Raw genomic sequence first — 25,082 nt, forward strand, 5'->3', positions numbered from 1 at the left:
CAACTTTCAATGTTTCCGCTGTCGATTAGTTCTATCTTTTGATGCTTGACATCCACTATTCGTCTCCTCTTCCGTTCTCTCAGAAAATTATCATTTTCTAGTGTTTCAAGACCAAGGTTGACAGCATTTCTGGCGATATCTAGTAGATTTAGAAGTAGTAATTTTCCACTCTTTTATGAATGCACGGAGTTCTTTTACGCCCATTTTGTTGACAGCTTCATACATCGCCATACTATTAGATGCCATGACGAAAATTCTGGCCCTCACTTTGTCAGATATGGTGCGCCCTCTCGCGATACTTTCCTGCGAAACAACCGGAAGTTCGATAACCGGAATACGCCGTATTTCTTTCACTTTACATAAATCACGAAGTGCTTTCAACTTCAATACTTTTAAATCTTTGAAGGTGGAAGGAAGTTTCAACTTTGCCGCAGACGACATTTCAATGCCCGCCATTGTAACAACTTGTATTGTTTACATTCCGTCGCCTATGACGTTCACGATCGATATGGGATCCCCCTGACCTCCGCGCAACCCTAGTTCGCAATGCATTGTGGGAGAACTTATGGCCTCGATGTTCGCCAGGCCAGATCGTGATCGAAATAGTTCTCTCGTAAGCCTCCTCTCGCAAATTGACAAGACTGTCAAAAAATACTGGCGACCCTGCAAATGATAACAGTGAGGCAATGATGTCGACTATGAGCGAAGAGGAACAGTCCTCGGATGAACTTGTATTTTACGTTAATGGAAGGAAGGTGAGAATATCTAAGTATAACCATAGACCGTCCACCAACGTCTATGGTAATAGATGGTATAACGTAGACACACTTTCAATGCAATATACTATTTTAGTATTATCATACGTTCAGCCATATTTGGCAGCTTTGAAAATATATAGAGCGAACTTCAGACTCGGGGGCGGTAATACTTGAGGCCCGCCATCTCTGGTATGGACGTGCGGCCAATACTGCCAACCCACAATCCATTTTGACCTATTTTGATCGAAAACCAATACTCCATTTTAGACCATTACAGGTTTTTAGCAGATCAAATTGTAGACCAAAATACATTAGTTTGTAGTAATGTGGATCATATCGCAAAATGTAGTTTGGACTCTTGTACTTTTCCCCCATTTTCGGGGATATTATCTGTAAAATGGCATAGTTATGATTTGGTAAACCATTTTAGACCAAACAAAATCGAAAATAACGTTCTATTAAGACTAGAGTGGACTCCATTTAAAATCAAAAGAACAGCATATGTATGTATAGTCTCAGACCACTGTTTGCTATATTTGTCTTAGGTATAGTCGAATAGGGGGAGTAGTGCCACCCACCCCCACCCCCAGGGGCAAAGACAAAGGCATTATGTAATTTGAAATATAACAGTATAACTATGATCTGTGAAACTATTAGTGAAGTGGACCGTTGGATATCTCTTGCTACAGTCAGAAAGTGTTTGTATTTGGTATGTGTATGTATTTGTGGTGTGTGTGTGTGTGTGGGGGGGGGGTGCGTGCGTGTGTGTTCGTGTGCGTGCGTGGCTGCGTGCGTCCGATTGCTTACTGAAGCGTTAACATCAAACGGGTATATACTGGTAGATAGTACTCGACAGGTACCTAAAGGGTGATATGTCCAAAACTTAATTAATTTATACCTTTTAATCTATTGTCGTCGCCGTCGCTTTTTTCGAGATATATGACGAGCTGTTTTTCTTTATTATTCACTTAATTGATTTGTTTTATTGGCTAATTGGTTTATTCATCTGTGTGTACATTATCTTGAAAAATAACGATCAACTTCAGAACAACACCCATTCACAAAACTGCGTATGATTGTTTTCCTTTCCTTTCTTTTCGTTTTATTTTATTGTTTTCTTGATGTCTTTGCGCAACCGTACCATCTCTTTGCGAAGCTTTTTGTTTTGATATATACGTTTGTTTGTTTGTTTGTTGTTTGTTTGTTTGTTTGTTTGTTTGTTTGTTTGTTTGTTTGTCTCTGTGTGTGTGTGTGTGTGTGTCTGTATCTCTCTCTCTCTCCGTCCCCCCTTCAGTCCGTTTGTTTATTTGTTTGTTTACACACCTAAACCTGTCTTGTTATATTTGTTTTTAACACAGGTAATTGATAAGAATATCGACCCTGAAACCACGCTGTTGTCCTATCTTCGAAATAAGTGTATCCTTTGACTGTAAGGTGAAAGGTTAGGTTGACTATATCGTCATTAGCAGGTCAACTACGTCATTTAGTGGTATCTTTATTTCCACTATTTTCGAGGTATAATCCTAAACTGACCACTTTGGCTTTATACAATGAAATTTTAAAATGGTATTTTGCAGTGGATTTCATTGCTGATCATTAGAGAACAAGCAAATTTACGGTGGGGGGGGGGGAAGAGAAAATGGGGGTACGTAAATTCTGTTCGTTCCACAGCTGTGAAAATGAGAATGGACGATTTGGATTATGAAGTGACTAAACATGCATCAGTGACAATAAAATACATAATGTATGATATAAATGAGAACATAATCTCGTTCTACATAACAAATAAAAAAATGCAGAGAACTGATGTTGTATTCGAAAATAAATCTGCTGACTTGGAAACTATTTCAGATAGTCAATATGAAAATCAATGTTGACTTGTTCTGTTTCACATATATGCATAATCTGTCATTGTTAGACACTACATCTATGATAATATAGTTAGATCCTTAACATAAATTCAGTACATTTGACAGGTAGTAAACTTGGCTGTGGTGAAGGAGGATGTGGAGCATGTACTGTGATGTTATCAAGATATGACCACCAAGACAAGAAGATATTGTATCCTTATTAAGAGTCTCGACAATCAGCTTTATCGCTGAAATTGATTGTTCCTGGAATATAAAACATTAAATACTGTATGATTTTTTTTTCAATCTCCATGGTGATAAAATGAAGACGACTCAATTCAAAATATCTCAAATTGTCCAAATTGATGATCTGTCGTCTGCTGCAAAGACATTTATATTTGTATTCTGGATATGTAAAATATACTGTCTATAATCATGACACAAATAAGCTTTATTATAAACCAAGCCATTACGTATGTTTAGAGGTGTCAGCTGCTGAGGTTACTGGGTAGTATGACCCAGACATTAGTACGTGTTATAGTTTAATTTACCCTCAGACAAAACACAATGTGTTTCCAACAAAAGAAGTGTGATCTAGAGTATCTGTCCACGTAATTCAAATCGTCTTTTAACATGTTGTTCTGACAAACTCAATGGACTGCCAAACCCATACTTTGAGCAAGCTTAAGCTGAAATGTCGAGTTTTATTAATTAGATGACTGCAAAGGCCAAACTCATTTTGAGTCGTCACGTGACGTTCATGATATATGTTGGTTAAAGAGAAACGTTAAAGGGGACCGCCACTCCAGTCAATATATCCATTTTCATTAAACTTTAGATCCTAGAGAGTCATTTTATGATTTCATATCACATAAATTTGCGTGATTGCCAAGAAGCACAAAATTGAAACTCTTTTTCATCTCTGTTGTTCTCATACTGGTCCACTCATGGAACTTAACAGACATACATATTAGATGCACACTAAATATTTATGACCATTTATCTCAAGGTAATAAGCACATAGGAGTCATAGGTGCATTGTGCATCCCAAAAATCCGTATATCCGCTAATATGTCCCATGATGCAATGGTGGGCCAGTGTGACAACAATAGAGACGACATAGAATTTCTATTTGGTGTTTCTTGGCAATCGCACAAAAGTTATGTGAAATCATAAAACAGAAAGTTCAGTCAGACTTGTTTCTGACTTCAGTACATTTGTATCGATTACAAAACTTACATAATTTTAGGTGATCAAATAGCACCTCGGTAGCATAACCCTCCTTGTCAAGACTCAGACCACGTTCTTTTAGTGTTCTGAGGTGAAGACAAAGAGATTGGGGGTATTGTGATAATAACGCCAGTGGTCGTCCCATTTAAACCTTTGCAGGAAATACTCAAAATGTCTGAGAAAATGTGAAATGCATAATAAGGGCTTCTTTTTTGTTTTCTACAAGATTTCAAAGTTGAGTAAGTTCATAATCAATAGTACTCAATAAATGATTTCTAAAGACAGATAAAAATCTGGAAAGAGTTTTCGTTCAATAAAAATCCCTTATAATAGTTAGGTCTTGCTGTAAGTGAGTACTTCTTTCTAGTCATACATGTTCGTAAAATTTCCTATTGTTAAAGACATCAAGCTATAAATGCTTGTTATACCCCTACTTGTGCTGTACACGGGATGGCTGTCACTACCGTTGAGGGCGTTGGTTCATCAAGAACCAAACTTCACCCAGTGCAGGTATGTAAACCGTTTTTAACGCTTCACCAACACCACATAATGTCAGACCTATTTCAAAACAGATATTGCAATATTGGAATATCATATCGTCCGCTTTCAGAATCATTTTAGGAGTCAAGTGCCGAAATTGTTTGACTCATTCCTTTTTTTTTAATGATTTGAAATTTATTTCTTGCAATTTTCTCATAACTAGTCTGTAACATATATAAACAGTGCAGCGTTGACTTTGAACATAATGCTGCATTTATAAAATGTAAAATGAACTTGAAGGACTACTACCCATTTCAATTCTTGTAAATATTGCACTGATGAAAGATCATAGATTTGTTTTGCCCCACTATAACATGAACTGTTTGAATGCCTTCACGCTCCTATTACACGTAATGTAGAGGATGTACGATGTTGTCCCCTACTTATCACACTATCTTGTATATATTAATGAAAAAGCTATACCACAACACCAAGAACACGGTGTATGACCTCCAATTCCATATGTTATATATGGTTCGTTATAGGAACGTCTTGCAAAGACTCATGGACTGCAATGTGGCTTTTGCACACCTGGTATTGTAATGTCAATGTATGCTTTACTACGAAGTAATACCGAACCCGTTACCAAGGAAATAGAGGGCGCCATCAAAGGCAACTTGTGTCGATGTACAGGTTATCGAACTATACTTGGCGGGCTTAATACTTTTGCAGTGGTAAAAACCTTTTTTTTCTTCATTTTATTTTAACAATTATTGTGTCAGAAGCTATTATTTAATATTGCAGGCAAAATTATACTCAAATCTAACATTACATGCAATAAATCTACTCAATGACAAATGGAAAGTAGTAGGACGGCCCAATTACCGTGACAGGACTTTCATTTCATTTACATGTTCTTCATTAGAATGGCTGTTGTGGTAATCCATCTGCTTGTGGTTTGGCCTCTGACAAGGATAAAAACGTAAGTGTAAATTTAACTATTAACATTTTAAATAGTCTCCACGATAACTGTGATTTTAACAATTCTAGTTTATAATGAATGTAAAGTTATTCGTTTATCAAACCTATAGATGTCATGCACTATATCTGTAATGAGTTTAGAAATGGTGCTGTGCTGTACAATTTTTTTCATTTCCCCCGACTTTTGTTGGTTTTAGGTGGAATGTGGCGACATCAAAGCAAGTGATTTTGTGCCGTATGATCCATCACAAGAACCTATATTTCCACCAGAACTACAGGTAAATATATAGGGCCAAGGAGAAACTATATATAGTGTGAAAGTTTATCAAATATATCCTATCGCAAATCGTATTGTGAAAACAGGAGGTGGTGTACCTCAGTAAGTTTTAGCCGTTGTTATGAACACCACGGCTGTTATAGTACTATACACGTGATTCTTCGACAGTCACTATAAATAAATTTTAGATAGAGAATATGGTATGACGTATACGGTATATTATATGCAGCGCTTGGGGGAAATTTGTCTGTAGGTGACCCTGTCTGAATTTAGCCAGGTTTAATATGTCGAGTTCATTACAGTACGTTTACTATAAGTTGATAAAAACAGCGAAGAAAACAACATATACCTTGGCCGTGACCCTGAGAAGACAGTCATTCATATACTAACAACAGATTCTTCAACGTATGGGAAAAAAACAATCAAACAGTATTAGTACGGAATGAAATATTGAATTTAAGGACACTTGCTTTAAAAATCAATTGATGTTTCATCACATACTGTTACAGTAGCAGGATTTTGTGGTACCAGAGAAAATCAAAGTTGGTCAATTCTCAATCCAAAAGTTTGTAGGTAAAGAAATTTAATCAATCTTCACCATAACAATACTATTTCTTTTAAACAAAGCTGGACGGCCTATACAACTCCTCTACTGTACGTTTTATCGGCAAGTCTATTACATGGATTAGACCGGTAACCCTGGCTGAATTACTGAGATTCAAGTCGGAGATCCCTGGATCTAGACTGGTGGTCGGTAATGCTGAAGTCGGTAGGTAGACTACTACTAGACGACCAAAGTGTTGATACACACTAGATGAGTAAATGCAACTAGGTGCATTTGATAATCACATAGTGACTGTAACACTAATATTCTCTTAACATGGAAAGTGATAAGACTATCTAATTATTTGTTTCTTGTGACATTTACAACCGCCAAAACCAAATGTCAAATTCCAAAACGGAAGTACAAAGAGAGATTAACGATTAACGCAGAGAATAAATCAGAGAGATAACATACAATTGTGTAATACACACGGCCATTCAGCCTCATCAGGTCCACATACCTAGTATTTGATACCACTACTTTCGTATTTTATCCGTCTTAGTTTTTGAGATGAGAAAACAACACACGGAGCCATTAACATTGTTATCAGCTCGTCACATACCAGAGTTAAACAAGATTGAGATTACTGATGATGTCATCATATTTGGTGCATCAGTTTCGATGACGAGTGTACAACAAACATTACAGAGAAGAGTGGAAGACATACCAAGTAAGCAGATATTATTATATTATTGCCCAAATCTCGGACCACTATAATAGAAAAGTGGTCTGAGCCCAATATGAGCGATAATTCCGGAAGATCTGATGGTAATCTACCTGACCTGAGGAGGGCGGATAACATTCCGGATGCAAATTTCGATTTATATGAAGGGATCTTTGTTTCATATATTACCCGTGGGCAATATGAACTTCATCCGGGAAGTATTCCGAAAATACCCGGATATTTATATCTGAATGCTGCACGAGTTTACTTAGGCTCATCGTAATGACCCTTTCAATATATAGCATTTTTCACAGTCAATATTTTAGTAACACATTCACTTCCGTGCCAGAGTTGAAATGAAAAACAACGGTTCACCTTTCCTGTAATGAAGCAAAATGCAAAGATGATGACCCCCCCCCCCTCCATTTTGTAAATAGTTGAAGCCATCTCTGTTGTACCGTAATAGTTGTCTGATGCCTTAGAAGCACATTATTAGTAAACAGAGAGGAGAATTTCTTATACTAGCCTAAGAATAAACTTTAAACATACCTTATACAGTGCAACTTGTCAGTGAGTTTCAATCTTTTATAAATTCAAAAAACAAACATTACAAATTAATGATATATATTTTATACGCTGGGAATTTTATCATTGTTTTTTTCTTATTTTAAACAATTATGTATAGTTTGCTTCAAATATCACAGTCGTACTCTTACCTTGAAGAAGGTTTTCTGTATAAGACTGAAACGTTGAATTAAAGATTGCGCTCTACCACTGCGGTATAGAGCACTGTCTTAGCAGATTGATACTCACCGAGTTATATATATATCACAACTGAATGGGTTTCCTTTCTTTGATACCAAACTTTTTGTAGATTCTGATATTTTATTTATTCATATATCTATTAAGTGTATGCCCCTATCGTTATCAATTTTCTATCTATTATGAAATTATTATCAATATGTTTGTTTTTTTGTGTGTCTAACTTTTCCTTTCATCTTTAGAACACAAAGCAAGGGTATACGCTTCCTTGATTGAAACATTCGAAGATTTTGGTGATGTGCAGATTAAAAATGTGGCGGTGAGTTCTTAACGATATCATGGCATGAATGGAAAAACGGTTAACGTGAATTTCAACTACTATCATAACCGACATAAAGTAAAAACATGCCATTGAACACACACCGATATATATATTTATTTATATATCCATTTTACTCACCCCATCCCGCGGATATTTGAATGGTTATATATATATATATATATATATATATATATATATATATATATATATATATATATATATATATAGTTTTGGTAGTACTGGAACTCTTTCTTGGGTGTAACTCGGAGTTTCACGCATATTGCGATCATCAGACACTCTGATATATATATATATATATATATATATATATATATATATATATATATATATATAGTTTTGGTAGTACTGGAACTCTTTCTTGGGTGTAACTCGGAGTTTCACGCATATTGCGATCATCAGACACTCCGCTCTGCCACTGCGGTTACGCTCTGCCACTGCGGTATAGAGCACTGTCTTATAGCAGATTGATACTCACCGAGTTATATATATATATATATATATATATATATATATATATATATATATATATATATATATATATATATATATATATATATATAGACAGGTTTGTCGCATTAGTTACATTTGACGTTAGCATACTTTATATACTTTATAACTTGTTGTACGAGAAACTATCTCATTGAATGTAATATCGTAACGAAACCATGCATATATTAAGAGAATTTAATGTCTCATCTCAACGTGAATAAACCTGATTATCAAGTTGATACATACATTTTATCTATCATATTCATACATTAGGGCATTGGTAGCCACATCATGACAGCAAGTCCCCTATCCGATGTTATTCCTCTGTTAATGGCTGCCGGAGTCAAAGTCACGGTTCAGTCACACGAAGGTAAAAGACATTAAATTTCACACAATCACTTAACTTTCTCTGACACGTGGGGACCTTATAGCAATAATCTCTGACGTCAGAACACGATAGTGGTCTGAGCTATACAACAAGTGATCTTCTTGATTCGTGAGTTTACAAGAGTCCATATTATAAAACGTGTTACGTTAAAATCAAAAAGTTTGTTTTGAAAATCGTGTTTCTGACATGGTCATCATAACCATAGTTCTGGTACATAAAAGCTTTTATGTAAAATTAGCATATTTCATCATACAGGCGGTTGTCGTGAGCTCACACTGGACAACACTTTCTTCACCGGCTACAGACAAACGTGTCTGAAGGGGAACGAGATACTCGTGAATGTCAGCATTCCAACTACAAAGGAGGTATCTAATTTTCATTATTCAGTTAGTCATTATTTTGTAATTAGAGTGTTCTACCTTTTCAAGGTTCGACAAACAGGACGACTTCGTAATAATAAAATTGTCTTTGTATGACTAACAGGTCATTTACAATCACATAATTGTTTGTTTTATTTTCTGATGGCTAGAGGCACTCCTCGTTATCTCTTCGTATGTGTAAAACCTGTTTGTGAACTCATACTTGTAATATCGCTGATAGAATTGCTTTTTCTCCAAGTTGTGCATACTCATTATGAAATGCCTTTGGGGTCCTTCCATATACACACATTGACATATTATCTTTATTCTTAGAATGAGTATTTTGCTGGGTACAAAATAAAAAATCAGGTACATCGTAATGACAAAAATGCTGCAACGGTGAATGCTGGGATGAGAGTTACATTCAAGGACAGCTCTGACTCTATAAAAGATGCTAGTCTTGCTTTTGGTGGAACTGGACCTACAGTTGTCATAGCAACTGATATATCTGACAAGATGTCTGGCAGGTATGGGCTTAGAAATACAGATTCTTTTCAATTGGCGACTTACCATGTCTGTCTGTCTGTCTGTCTGTCTGTCTGTCTGTCTGTCTGTCTGTCTGTCTGTCTGTCTGCCTGAATCATTATCCACCCATCCTTCCACCCACCCATCTAGCTGAGTTTTGTTTTCCGACGTCGTTCATCGTATAATAATTGAGATCTGTTCATTAGAAATATATACACGACCAAGGCTATTTCTCCAGAATTGCAAAGTGATCGATCAAATTATTTCATTTTATTCTAGGAAGTGGAACAATGAACTCCTGGAAGATATCTTATCATTGCTTGGCAAAGAACTTCCGTTGTCATCGGACGGGGGGATGGTAGACTATCGAAGATCATTACTGCAAAGTTTCTTCTTCAAATTTTATCTCAAAGTAGACAATCTACAATGTCAGGTATGTCACGACTTACCATGCTGTCTGTCTGTCTGTCTGTCTGTCTGTCTGTCTGTCTGGGTATTTATATGTATGTATGTATGTATGTATGTATGTATGTATGTATGTATGTATGTATATGTATGTATGCATGTATGCATGTATGCATGTATGTATGTATGTATGTATGTATGTATGTATGTATGTGTGTGTATGTGTGTATGATTTATTTTTTGAAAACACATACATACTCAACAGGTGGAAGACAGTTCAAGCAATGCATCTCAATCGCCTGACGCCTATCAATCTGCTATAAAACCTATCGATGCTCCATCAAAGGTTGGAACACAGCTATATCGGGTAGGTAACATTGAAATGGCAATTTTACTAGTATATTCACTTTCAAAGGATGACAAAGACATTAGGTTTCCAATTAGCTTTCCCACTGATCATTGGTAGGTGATGTGTCATTCGTAATTAGATAATAAATATGATATGATTGGCAGTTATTAAAACGTGACTTGATACAATGTATTCACCACGTCTTAATAATACTTATTTGAGAGGTGAAACTACTGCAGAATCTATATCTAAAGCCCCATTTTACGATTGCCATCCTATGTCACATTCGGCAGTGTAATACAGAGATTTTTCATAACATGTTCAGCATTCTTAAGCTCCGATGACCTTCAATGACGCTTATCTTTCAAGTAATATTTGGAATCTCTGATCATCCCAACGTCAATAACATTCGGCAAACCTTAGTCTGGTCTTTAGCTAGTGTAAGACTTCATGTGAACATTTCCCATTAGATTGTTTATCTCATCTTGCCATCTCGCTATTCTTTTAGACTGTGCCAGATGATCAACCATCTTTTGACTCTGTTGGCCGACCTCTTATGAGTGAATCTGGCATACAATGTGTCACTGGTGAAGCCGTGTTCTGTGATGACATACCACTTGAGCCAGGTACCACATACATAGAATTGAGAGAGATTTGTTGTTGTTAGCGTTCCATGTAAGCGACAGCAGTGTAGATGAGCACAAACAATTAATGATGAATCTTTCAGGCTGTGTCACACGTTTAATTTGAAGTTAGTATCCCCCCCCCCCCAAGGTCTTTCGTTACCCCTTTCCAAGCACTTTCCTTCCCACTTGTCCTATATATGATATATATGTTATCATTTATCTACAATCTACTCAGATTTCAAATTTTCTTTAAGTTCAGAGAACGAGACAAGTCTTGCTGCTAGCAATCGGTTTGAAATTGATTGTAAGGAAGTATAAAATCTTGTGCAAGCATTACAACATTTGAAACTTTATTTCAGTATCCGAGACTCGCTTTTACATTTATTTGTGTCCCTTTATACCTTCTATACTTGTTTGTGTCACTTGATACACGTTCCTGACATGTACACACGGTGTATTTAAATCCAGCAAATTCATTTACCCTATCTCACCATCACTGTAATCTTGTTAATGCAATATTAGGATAAGTCAACTTTTTAAAACTTTCACTGTGTTTATTCACTGAAATGGCTACAACTACTTCTATGCCCTTTTTCAGGAGAGTTGCACCTTGCACTTGTCATGAGTACTAAGCCCCATGCGAAGATTATGTAAGTTTGCCGTTAAGTTATAAAGGAAAGATTTGAAATATTGGCTAGAATAACTAACTATCCTTCTTGTATCCACAATTAATTACACTTTAAGGCTATCTTTTAGTTACATGTAATAACGTGGAAATGTTAACGATATAAATTTCGTTCGACTGTTTATATACTTTCCTCAAATGCTTTCCACGAACGCGATCTCTGAACAAAGCAGTTGATGGTTACACCGGTTTGGTGTAGTGTTTTAGATATTCATATGTCTATTGTAGGTGTTCAATATTTATGTAGATTCTAAATATTGTACTTTCTTAACTTTACAGCAACATAGATTACACTGAAGCGTTGGCATTGAAAGGGGTTCACGCATTTGTTGGAGCTAGCGACGTTACAGGAAAGAACGATTTCAAAATAATAACAACAGCCTTTGATGAGGAGATATTTGCTACAAATGAGGTGGGTAGTTACCCTCTTAAAATGTTGCTATCATGTTGCTAAGGAGATTTGCTTTCCTAAGTACAGTTGTCTCTTTGTAAATTGTATGCACACATAATTCACGTGTATTTATACATACTTGTACACAACAGTTTGAGGTCACTACCATAACCTTCCATTTTGCTATATAAATCTCTGTAATTTGAACCGTTCTGCCGTTTATTGGTGAAAGAAGTGGATCTACACAGAATGCCTTGTCGAGTTGTATTCCTATTAATACCATATAATATATGATAACACGGTACTGTTAAAATGAAGTTATTTATAATATATGGTTTCCAAGGATACCCGAAGAAACACAGAATGGCGCTCTCAAGTGTACTTTTGCTTGTTTCTTAGGTGAAACATGTCGGGCAGCCAATTGGAGGTATTCTTGCCGAGAGTTTTGCCCTAGCACGCAAAGCAGCATTGATGGTAAAAATAGATTACGAAGATATGGAATGCATAATTACTGTAGAGGTAAGATAGAGTCTGTGGTTTCGAGTCTACGTAATAATCTATTATCCATCAGAAATTACCCTGTGTGTGTATGTGTGTGTGTATGTGTATGTGTGTGTGTGTCTGTCTGTCTGTCTGTATGTATGTATGTATGTATGTATGTATGTATGTCTGTCTGTCTGTCTGTCTGTCTGTCTATCTGTCTATGTCTGTGTGTGTGCACGCACTCGTGTGTGTGTGAGTGAGTGAGTGAGTGAGTGAGTGAGTCTGTTTCTCTTTTTGTGACGGAAGGCAGTATGCGTTATAAAACTACATTTTTCTTCTAATTAACGCTTCCGTTAATTCATTGTTCAAATTTCGTATTTGGAATACTGATGAGCGAAGGACAGTCTTGCTATTGATATTTTTTATATGACGACATTAGTCGTGCAACTATCCTATTCATCTTGATAGCGTGTCATGATTATGATATGTAGTTGTGTGTCTCTTCAGTAACCGTCCTTGTCTCATGATTTGTATTATCAAAAGTGTACATCTGGTCTCTAACTCTTTGGATGCTAGACAACTTGCTTATTCAGATCAGAAAGCCAGGTACCATACCCGTCATCTGTTTTCTTAATTCTAATTCTTGGTAGATCCACAGGGAGAAGCGACCATGTGATTGATCGATCGATCGATTTACTGATTGATTTATTATTTGGTTATATGATTGATCTATTAAATGATCAATGTTTGTGGTGAAATTAAATAAAACTTATTTTGTGTGTGATATTGATCAATTGACTCACTGATTTTTGTGGTGATAAAAGTTTTTTCTTCTTTCCCTGGCTACTTTTCTCTCTTTCAGCTGTATATAATTCAGCCGTTTATAGATTTAATAAAGACACCCTTTTCATTCTTCTCTTATCTAAATTAAAACACCCCTAACCTTATTATTGCCACGAGGTCAGTTACATTAACAGTTTGCTTTATCTCTTATCTTCTGGAGATTATCACACTCATTTATGCAATAACTAGTATTGTTAGTGTATGTTTGAGTGTTTGCCCGGTGCTCCCTGTGGTCTCAGACCACTATTCGTTAGTAGTTCGAGCTGTGGTGGATCCTTTGTACAAAACGACAGGACATAAGTATGGACAATTCAACGAGGCACGTTTTGTACTAATACCATGGCTCCCTTTGTGATTAATGACTTGATGATATTCAGTATACACTACTACATCTTACTCTCACATATACACCGGCATTCAGATCACATTGGTCGCACCATAGTGATAAGTGTATGATTCATCGCTGTACGATATGAACGATGATTTCAGATCACTAAGCGTGGTGTAGATACTGTATTTGCGCCTTTGCCGATTACTTGATCAGATCAGATCTAGAATGACGACCAATTTCATCTCTATCCGGTACTGTCTTGATTATTTCACATAGGACGCAATACAGAAAGACTCTTATTTAGAACCTACCGTGCATATTGAAAATGGTAATGTCGGTGTTGAGTTCGAACAGTCTGATAACGTCATCGAAGGAGAAGTTCAAATTGGTGGACAAAGCCATTTCTATATGGAAACACAGTCTTGTATTGCCAAACCACAGGAACGGGATGAAATGCTTGTTATTGTCTCCAGTCAAAATCTCGCGGGATTACAGGTATTTGGGCAATTTTTTATAATAATAGAAAGACTGGCAGTATGTAGAATAAAAGATTCTTTATTACTCAGACTCGACTGTGAGATATACACCGTGTCATTCAGCCCAATCTAGTCGTCTCTTAGTGCTGACAGAGAGGGCGACATGACACGTCATATCATATAAACTAAATAATTACGTCCGATATGCAAATATTACACATGTGCTTGAAAAATGTTTTAATGCTTGAAAACGTAAATTTTAAGCGTTTTCAGATTTAACAATTATCATTATTATAAAATACTCGACGAGGTAATACCCGAAGTGTACGTGTATTAATTTTATCAGGCTGCTGTTACGATTTCAATTGACATTTTGTACTTTAATAGTGTTGTTGGGTATTCCTGTCATATTAATTATATCTCAGAATACAGCATCATATTTCTAATTATAATGCCTTTAATCAAAAGAGATTATAGATTATAGAATAACGAGACATCGTATCTGTAAGCTATGTAAAAGGAAACGTTTTCCCAAATAAATTTCGTTCGTTCATTCATTCATTCATTCATTCATTCATTCATTCATTCATTTATTCACACAGGCCGACTTCTGCTGCAAAAAAATGTTAAACTTGATTCATATATAAAACGTATTTGTTGTTATTTTATTTGCGGACTCAGACATCACGTAGAGGTATCCCCGTATGTTGCCACATACACAGAGTAGACTACCATTTACTAAATACAACAACTTTATGTATGAATGAATTCAGCCACTTACAGTGTATGTGTTTTTTGTTTCATTTTAGTCACAAGTTGCAAGCGCTCTTGGCGTATCCCTTAACAAGGTAACCTGCAAAGTTCGTCGCCTGGGAGGAGGTTTCGGTGGCAAATTATTCAGTAACTATGGTACCACTGCTGCATGTGCCGTTGCGGCAAAAAAGTTAGTACCGTCTACAATACTAGTGTATGTTCCTGTTTGTATATGCAGCATACAAATATTTTTACCTGCAATAAAGAAAGGTTATGGAAATAGCTTTATGGTCCGTCGAAGTAAATTTTAATTTCCATTATCACTGATGTCACATATGAAGAATGCAAGCTTCAAAGTTCATATAATCATAAGCTGGTGATTAAATTTCCAGAAAATACTTTCACAAGTGTAAATAAACAAGTCACGTGTCCTATGAAGCCGCTTAATGTAGTTTATACCTCTGATCATGGCAAGAAGACATCGAGAATAAAAATCGTGAACTTAACGAGTGGTCACTGATTAAAAAAAGAACGAAGTATACAAAAAAAATAAGTAAATCTAAATATCTAATTAATATAAGTTTATAACTCCGATGTTTTAGAAGTGGAAAACCCGTACGCTTGATTCTGACCAGGCAGGAAGATATGCAAATTATTGGTACACGTCATCCAGCCGTAGTAAGATACAAAGTTGGGTTTTCTACACACGGTCAGCTACGAGTCCTGCAAGCAAACGTTTTCCTAAATGGTGGTGCTACAGCTAACCTTTCACCTTTTGTAAGTGTGCTCAGTTTGTATTTGATTTAGCGTCAAAATCTTTATTATTACCGAACACGCGCAACTCCAGAAACTGCATTCAAAGTTCTTCTTCAATTTTGATGTGATAATAAAAGGTTCGGAGACAGCGGAAACACCAAACAATGTCAATTAATGTTGTCCTCCTTTAGATTTTTTACCCCAATATTTTTCTTTGTTCAGCCAAGGAACATATTAGTGAAGAGGCCTTGATGATTAAGTGAGAAAACTCTGTCAATAAGCGTCCCATTATAATTTGTCAACTTTCGAGGCATGTTGTAAAAGAACGACAGATGGCAGAAAAAAAGTGAGACACGCTTTTGTTATGTGTGAAGTGAACATTATAAAACACCAAAGAAATGGAAAATCGGGTGACAAGTGGTCTCTTCCGAGGCATTTATATTGGCGCCTTGAGATAATCAAGACACCTCTATTCATACCTTAAACAAACTCTCACTTTCAGTCAAAGACAATAGAAAATACAATGGTATTTAAGAGGAGAGAAAAACCTTTCAGAAAATATATGGGTTGATGGTGTAAACTTTATTCATTGTTGGGAAACAATAACTTGAAAATATGTCACCCTTAAAATCTTCCCTTTGTGCATCTCCACCTTAATATGAGTCGCTAGACGAATGTTTCTCTGGGATGTGTAAAGTTGCAAATGTTTTGATGTCATTAGCACGTACAAGATTGAAAGTCGAGATGCACATTCGCTGACTGATTCTTGACTGTCAGACATGGTCATTTTTGTGAAACAATGGTTTTTAATCAATCAATCAATCAATCAATCAATCAATCAATCAATCAATCAATCAATCAATCAATCAATCAATCAATCAATCAATATTTATTGCATAGCAACATGCCATAGCAAGCATGGTAAAGCATACAAAAATAACAGAAATAAAGTGAATACAATAATTGTAATCCTATAACCAACTGCTGGAGGGCTGTTTACATGGTTAATAGAATTCAACTTTTATAATGTCAAAACATTCAAAATACATAATCACACCTCTTATTGTAAGCTATCCATATTAATAATAGAAAAAAACATGTTGTGCAACACATCGTTAAATTTTATTTTTATTTTTTTTTCACAGACGTTTCTGCTTGATCTGTATTACGTCATTTCATAATATTTGGTATTACAGGTTCATGACCGATTATTGGGTCAACTTCACAACGCATACAACATTCCGACATTTGATATCACCTCTATAGCGTGTAAAACCAACATCCCACCTTGCACCGCCATGAGAGGATTTGGCAGACCACAAGGCATAGTGATAATGGAGACAATTATGGAGCACGTTGCTCAGAAATGTGGTCTGTCACCGGAACATGTAAGTTCAGTCAATTTAATCCTATAAATGAGTACAAAAATGATTGACTAGTTTACAATTTGTACCTCTCCTTCGAGTTTCTTGGTCTAGCTGCTGTCTGGTTTGATTACTAGAGTGTTTCCAATAGTATTAACCTTCCTATGACGTATCGTGCCACCGTTGCGGATGACAGAACACAATTTTCTGATATACGCAAAGTTTTGATTTGACACGAGGTCACAGTGAATTCTCAGCTGTCATTAATTAATACTTAGACCAAATGTTTGCATATCACGAATAGTATTCTTCTGAGATGACAACATTAAGTTATTATATTCTCAACAGTGTCAAATAATGACTGATTACAGGCAGCTGGAAGAACAATGACGTGATCACATTGTCTAGCTAGTTTTCATACTTGTCAATGTATTTGCATTGAATGAAGGCAACAACTCTTCCGTTTATTCATTTATGGTGCTAATAAATTTATCATCCAATCATTTGAGTATTGTATAATTTATGTTAATAAGAAGTTAATGTTGGAATAAAGATGGATCGATTCACTTTAGAAGCAAGCGAGCTGAAGGCAACAGCTAGGCTTAGACCAGGAGCTTCGATCTGCTCCGTGGCTACTTCTACTAGTAAAACGATCCAAGTTAACCATGAACATTGTATGCAGTCTGAGTTAATTCCCTAAAGTCCCAGTGATCCCGAGTACAAAGTGGAAATAAGAAAGTAACACTGATGGAGAATTAACGTTAACAAGAGGGTCAACCCATTTGTTCCACCGCTCACGACCTTCTTTTGTTACACCATTGTTTGGTATTTTCAGGTTCGTGAGATCAATTTATATAAAGAAGGTGACGTTGACAATTTTTTACAAGACATACCAGACGTCAACAACCTCAGGAGATGTTGGACTGAGTGCGTAAATAAAAGTGACTTTGAAAGAAGGAGACGAGAAGTTGATGTATTTAATAGGTAAGTGTACACTAATATAGCAACTATATATGTCTACTATGACAATTTACGTGTAAATACTGTGTCATGGTTTAATACGTTTCTTTCCAAAGTTGTATAAATTCATTTTCAAATGTTCTCCTTACAAAATATGCATACATACATACATACATACATACATACATACATACATACACATACATACATACATACATACATACATACATACATACATACATAAGTCCATTCAGCGACATGTTTTACAATGTTTCAGTGAGAATCGTTGGAAGAAACGAGGCCTTGCTGTGGTTCCACAGAAAAGTCAAGTTGGTTTAGTTGGTACCTTTCTGAACCAGGTAAATATCTAGTCTATCCATACTACTTCAGACAAGCCACCATTGTTTTGAAATATCAAGTATAACAAGATGTAACTACCTATTCACCCACCGAAACAACAACAACAACAACAATAATAATAATAATAATAATAATAATAATAATAACAAACAAACAAACAACCTACCTGCCTGCGTTTGTAGCGATTGGTTCAGAAATGGATGAGAAATGTTCATTGGAAACAATATCTTTCAATGGAAAGTTGCATTGACGTTACTGTCTATAAAATTCAGATAATCAATGTGTATTATGAACTAGTGTCAGTATAACTGGTTACTTGTACTTTGTTTAAGGGAGCTGCCTTGGTACACATTTACACCGATGGATCTGTGTTACTGACACATGGTGGTATTGAGATGGGTCAAGGGTTACACACCAAGACAATACAGATAGCTAGCCGTGTTCTACGTATACCGCCTGAACGTATTCATATAAATGAAGTGAGCACTGACAAAGTACCAAACACAATAGTCACTGGTGCATCTGCTGGAACTGAGATTTATGGGACTGCTGTTAAGGTGAGATACTAGTAGTTGGTTCCCAAAAAAGGGTACTATATGAAAATTATTTTTGATGGATAATGTGATATTTTGCACATGAAAATATTAATTGCTTAAAGTGGACACGTGAATGACGAATTTATAGTAATTTTGGATTTTCTTTTTTTGCCATGTAGTTAAAAATCAAGCCCCTGTGGTTAAATGTGCAAACCTCCCATCACAGGGTACCTGATATTATCCGTAGAATTCGTTTATTGTGATGCCCTTATGTTGACTTAGAAAACAAAAAATATGTTTATACACTTACCATTTTCCGGCTTCTTATGTTCTATTTGACAGTAATGTCGTCATCGGTCTGGGCTATTCAGCCTGCCCTAAGGGAGATTAGACCACGCCCACAACGGCTGACCTGTCAGTCTAATGTTCTACGTGTGTATTCTATTCTAGATTGCCTGTGAAACATTAATGGAAAGACTACAACCTTTGATTAATGAGAATCCCAAAGGATCATGGAATGATTGGGTAAGTCTGTCTATATTGTATAGGTATAGTAGATATGTAATCTACAAAGGAGACACGACTATTATATTAGTATCGTTCAAGGAAATAATGCTACAAAAGTAACACAATTTCTTACCCAATCATGTCACCGTGTTTTGAAAATAAACTCTAACCCTGTATTCATTCGAGATAAATACAGATGTTTTTGTTTGAGGGTATATATGCATTACGTTTCTCGCAAAAATATTGGATGTGCATGAGACAACATTTTACGTTGACCGTATAAACTACATACATACATACATACATACATACATACATACATACATACATACATACATACATACATACATACATACATACATACATACATACATGCATGCATGCATGCATGCATGCGCGCGCGCACACACACACACACACACATACATACATACACACATACATACATACATACATACATACATACATACATACATACATACATACATACATACGTACATACATACTATTCATTTTAGAAAGAGACATCGGAATTACATATATTTGCTTGACATTCACAGATTAATGCTGCTTACTTCAATAGAGTAAGTCTGTCTGCAACGGGATTTTTCAAGTGAGTTATACATTTCCTATATTTGACTATTCCCAGTAATTATCTAGATCTTACAATAATTAGAATGGTATATCTATTCAGTACAAGTAGTAATCATAATATATGTATAAAAGTGGGGTTTATTTAGTTGTAAACAAGTGTCATTTTATCGCAAGATATAAGATGTTAGTAAAGCACGTGTACAGTATGCTTTTCTCAATTACTTACTACACACAAAAAATGACGAAAAGTTTCAATTTTTCTTCATCGGTATCTGATACGAGTTAAATTTGTGAATTGATTTTTTTGTATTATCAGTGATCTTTGTTTTATACGAATTACTGGATGTGTCCAAAGACTAATGATAGAAGTCACTGTAATATGTAATTTCTCAATCACTATCTTTTAACAAATTCAAATTTCAAATTCCAGACATCCCAGAAATCTAAAGTTCGACCCAAATAATCTGCAGGAGACGTGCACCAACTACCATTTCAGCTACGGTGCGGCTTGTTGTGAAGTTGAGATTGACTGTTTAACTGGTGATCATCAGTTAATACGTACCGATATTGTCATGGACGTTGGAGATAGTTTGAATCCAGCACTGGATATTGGACAGGTATTTGAAAGATACAATGCAAATTGGGAGCGCCCTCAAAATTGGTAATTTGGATAGAAATGCCCCCCCCCCCCTGCCCATGTCAGTCATCTTGACATTCTTGTTACCCTTGTCAATTTGTCAATTTGATGAGTTAATCATCGGTACCCATCATATCAGTGTGGTTGCATCAATCGAAGTCAAATTTATTCCAAACGTGAAAAGCAATTCTATAATTAAAGTGCTAACTCTCACACATATAACAATTATTACTAAGGCCTAATAAAAAATATTGTGTGGTTCCGATTACGCTCAATTTTAGAATAAGTGGGGTTGGTAGATTTTATTATATTTTTTTTTTCATGTGTGAGTGTCTAGTTCAGGTTTTCCATTGTTTTCCAAATGGTCTCTGTGTTATTTATTTATTTATTTCTATCTATCAGATGTACAGCCAATTCAGAAGAACAGTTTTATATTGTCTTTTTAAAAGTTGATATCAGTTTCCGCGTCCACTATTTCTCGTGAGACTTCCCAATTTTTACCGTCGATTTTATTATTTTTCTCGAAAAAGTTTTTAAAAAAAATTCGTTTAGGGTCAGCAGTGAAAATCTAGGTGGGGTCGGGTAATAGGAACCAAACAATGATTTTTTAAGCCTTTGGTGTTATTGGTATTTTTTTCAACCAAGATAAAACGTCTGAATAGATATTTTTATATGGTAAACTTTATTATGTAAAAGAAGAGTTTATTTCAATCTGTTTTTTGTTTAGGTGTCGTACGAATCTAGTGCCTCGGTCAATAAAAACAAGACTCTAGTGTAAATTTAAAACTCTCAAAACAAACAGAAATGTTGAGTGGTGTCACATTCGACATGGTCTGATGAAATAAACCTGTACAATAAAGGAAAGCAATGCAATTATCCAGAGCATAGCAGTTGACATATACACACGCAAAACCGTGCTAATGACTCAATCAACAGTGGAGAAAATTGGTAAGAACCTGACTGATAAAGTTCAGCAGTACAGGTAGTCTATCAGCTAGCCCTCGGATGTTCTTCCGATAAAATACGACACACAGCCGAACAACGCTATCGAGGATGTTCGGGCAAGCCCTCACATGCGAACTTCGTTCGCTTATAGTTATAGCATCGAAAGAAAGCCCGAACGTCTAGCAGCAAGACTACAGTACAGGTAGTGCTACCACAATATTGTGTTTTGTTTTATAAACCATAGACCCTCCACCCTCCACGAGGGTCTATGTATAAACATACTCTAACTGACGAAGAGTCTGCTGAAAGCTGCTAATTACAAAACAAATGTGCAACATATAATGTAAGTATTTCCTACAACTAACAAATTGAACTGAAGAGAGGTTGAGGGATGTTTGTTTTCTGAATCAGTAAAGGTAATCCACTTTCTCGTCGTCTCTTTAGATTGAAGGTGCATTCATCATGGGATATGGTCTGTACGTGCACGAGGATATACGATATTCCAAGCAAGGAAACCTGTTGACAAAGGGACCAGGAATGTATAACCTGCCACGGGTTGGTTATATACCAAGTCAGTTTAATGTAACCATGCTGGAAGGAGCACCTTGTAAAGTTGGGCTGTATTCGTCTAAGGTGAGTTTCGCCCATTTCGCTTTCCTGGTCACAGGCACCAAGCCTTCAGTGGCCATATCGTTAATACTAGAGGTTTTCTCCCTATCTCTTTACTGGCAGCTTGTCAAGCACATTCTAGATTATTTACCCCGATGTGTTAATATCATGACTTTTTAATATAATTATCTAGAAAAGAACAACGGCACAGATGTGACCGGCACAATAATGGTATTGAACAGAGAATGCTTGCAACAAATACTAAATATAAACCTTTTCAGAGAAGAAACTGTCTCAGAAATATCGTAACACACGATTTTGTCTGATTTTAAACAAGAATTTCAGTTTGGGATGTATTTAGGAACACAGAAACATACATTATGGTATTTGAAGATCAAAAGTATTAAATATACTAACTTAAAATTTTGTTGAGAGAACTGATATCACATATATAGGCAAACACACAGACAACGCCCGACACTGTGTTGTGAATTGATTGTAGGAGGTAATACTTAAGAATAAATGTATTTACAGCCAAAATGATGTAGGCTTGGCGTTTCACTCATGACGTAACATGACATTTATTACACCCACTCAGACAACTTCTATTGCAAAAGAAACGATTACATAGGTGCCGTACACAGTGGGGATGTAGAAGTAGTCAAGTTTAAATGTTGATTATCAGTTAGAAAATAAACAATTGCAGCCATTAAATATAAACTCACAAAGTCCACCGTAATGTTTTCTTCATTAGAAGCATGTTGTTACTGCACTGTAAAAGAATAGCAATGCTAATCAGTGTTCAATGTGATTGGGCAAAGGATCCTGATGTGTGTTTTGTCTCTGTTATTGTTTGTCTAGACTTGAAATATGTCTATCTTTGTGTCAAGAACGTAATGTACCATCAGTGGTACACCAAGCCTAAGTCATTTTAGCTATATCTATACATGGCCGTGCTTTCACTCTTGACACGTTCTATCCCATCCATTTTGAAAATAGCAGTTTCTGTTGATATTGATTTATTGATTAGGCGATGGGAGAATCTCCGCTTCTCCTTGGTACAGCTGTTCTGATGGCAATCAAGAACGCCATAATGTCAGCAAGATCGGATGCTGGATTGTCAGGATATTTCCGTTTAGATAGTCCTGCAACGTCTGACAGAATTCGACTTGCCTGCATTGACAAGTTTACTGATAAAGTCCAAGACGAAACGGTATGTGATTTATTCTAATTTTTCGATTTAAAGATTTTAACCATCAATGTTCTACATATCTCCATCCACTCAAAGATGTTGCTATATCATGGAACTCTGCAAGGTGCAACACATGAAAAATGCGAGATTCAAAGCAACAAAAATGAATATAATGCTCAACATAACAACATGACATTATCTTGCCATTCGATTTAAATCCATAGTGACGTGGCGGCCACATTTATATAAGGCCTAAAAAATTGTTTGGTTCCGGTTACCCAACCCCCACCTAGTTTTTCACGCCGACCCTAAACTTGTTTTTACGTATTCGAGAAAAAAACAAAATTGCAAAAATTATGAAGTCTCGCAAGAAATAATCTTAGTGGATGTGGAAACTGACATCAACTACAAAGACAATAAGTTCCAATCTTCCTGGCTGTACATCTGATGAGAAGAAACCAATAACACAGAGACTATATGTGAAAGAAGTCTTGCGTAAAATAGACATTGCTGTTGCGATACCATTACCTCATACCATTATATATCATTCAACGTATGTCCTTTTTTAATATTACAGGAAACCGAAGACTGCTTCTTTGTAAGGCCATAAACAACAGAAAACCCGACGTTGAAAAGTGCATTGATTGATGCCTCCGACTTAAACTGAGATTATGCTGTGGGTGAAAGAGAAGTCGTTGGAAAATAAAACATGCAACAACTTCCCTCTGTTTCCTTGAAAGATATATGCGTCACATAATGACGTGAGACGTAAATAGTTTTTCGTCTTTCTAGTTCCTCTAAGTATGGGACTACTAATAAATCAAGAAATATATTATTATGGTTGACGTCGAAATATTGCCATATTTTTGCATGATGGTTCATTTATTGATAGAGTTTTGTCATCGGTATATGTGAGGTATATGGTCTCCCGCCATAACACTGATAATTATGAGTCGTACTTACTCGCGTTAGGTGCCTGGGCGGATTTAACTCGCCTAGTTCCTAACTTTGGTTATATAATAGGAATAAAAGAACATGTTATGTCAGTGATTATAACGTCGCAACCCACAGCCTGTTTTTACGGCAACGTTCTTAACGAGCCTCCCACCTATATTATCAAGTTATGTGAAAAAAAGACGAATGTATCGAAAGAAAAGTCTCTTTTTCGCATCTTAATGTCATTCCTAGATTACATATCATCTCTTTGCATTGAAATTGTATTTTAGAATTCATTTCGAGAATTACAGTGTACTTGTAGTTTATAGCTCTGTGTTAAATCTGCTTATACTACCTTTGATCAAATGCACTATTTTAATGTCAACAACCCAATACCACCTATATTATCAAAGGTACATGTACTTGATAATAATTTATTTACTCTTCTCTGTTATGTGGTAATAAATTGCTGGTATTAAGGTTTATTAAACTCAATGGTCTCCACTTATCTGGTGTGTGTGTCTTTTTTGCGTTATTGTATTCTGATGTTAAATACTATCTAAACTACTTCCAAGGATAAGTATTTTCACAAAATGGAAACTTGTTAAAAATATTGACTGTTACAAAGGTCATT

The 25,082-nt window shown here is 35.9% G+C and overlaps 1 protein-coding gene across 1 annotated transcript; it reads left to right on the plus strand.

The window, feature by feature from the left end:
* Positions 1-567: 567 nt before the first annotated feature.
* LOC144435016 (xanthine dehydrogenase/oxidase-like) lies at positions 568-24,936 on the plus strand. The gene is made up of 32 exons (XM_078123549.1): positions 568-755; positions 2,117-2,174; positions 2,723-2,819; positions 4,240-4,348; positions 4,864-5,052; positions 5,244-5,300; positions 5,497-5,577; positions 6,204-6,345; positions 6,683-6,850; positions 7,849-7,925; positions 8,712-8,808; positions 9,082-9,191; positions 9,519-9,712; positions 9,990-10,143; positions 10,381-10,482; positions 10,973-11,090; positions 11,689-11,740; positions 12,055-12,187; positions 12,566-12,685; positions 14,100-14,318; positions 15,109-15,242; positions 15,655-15,829; positions 17,005-17,196; positions 18,008-18,156; positions 18,410-18,491; positions 18,825-19,049; positions 19,479-19,553; positions 20,096-20,148; positions 20,560-20,746; positions 22,156-22,344; positions 23,351-23,533; positions 24,090-24,936. Exons 1-32 carry the CDS (start codon positions 687-689, stop codon positions 24,120-24,122), a joined length of 4,023 nt encoding a protein of 1,340 aa, XP_077979675.1. The 5' UTR covers positions 568-686; the 3' UTR covers positions 24,123-24,936.
* The last annotated feature ends 146 nt before the right edge of the window (positions 24,937-25,082 follow it).

The sequence above is a fragment of the Glandiceps talaboti genome, chromosome 5, assembly GCF_964340395.1.
Source record: "Glandiceps talaboti chromosome 5, keGlaTala1.1, whole genome shotgun sequence".
Classification (NCBI taxonomy): Eukaryota; Metazoa; Hemichordata; class Enteropneusta; family Spengelidae; genus Glandiceps; species Glandiceps talaboti.

Excerpts from the sequence above, each read along its gene's own strand:
- LOC144435016 (XM_078123549.1), top strand. The coding sequence starts at position 687 with ATGATGTCGACTATGAGCGAAGAGGAACAGTCCTCGGATGAACTTGTA. Across the intron at positions 6,346-6,682 it reads GGTCGGTAATGCTGAAGTCG|TTTTTGAGATGAGAAAACAA; the intron begins GTAGGTAGACTA and ends TATCCGTCTTAG. Across the intron at positions 10,483-10,972 it reads TTGGAACACAGCTATATCGG|ACTGTGCCAGATGATCAACC; the intron begins GTAGGTAACATT and ends CTATTCTTTTAG.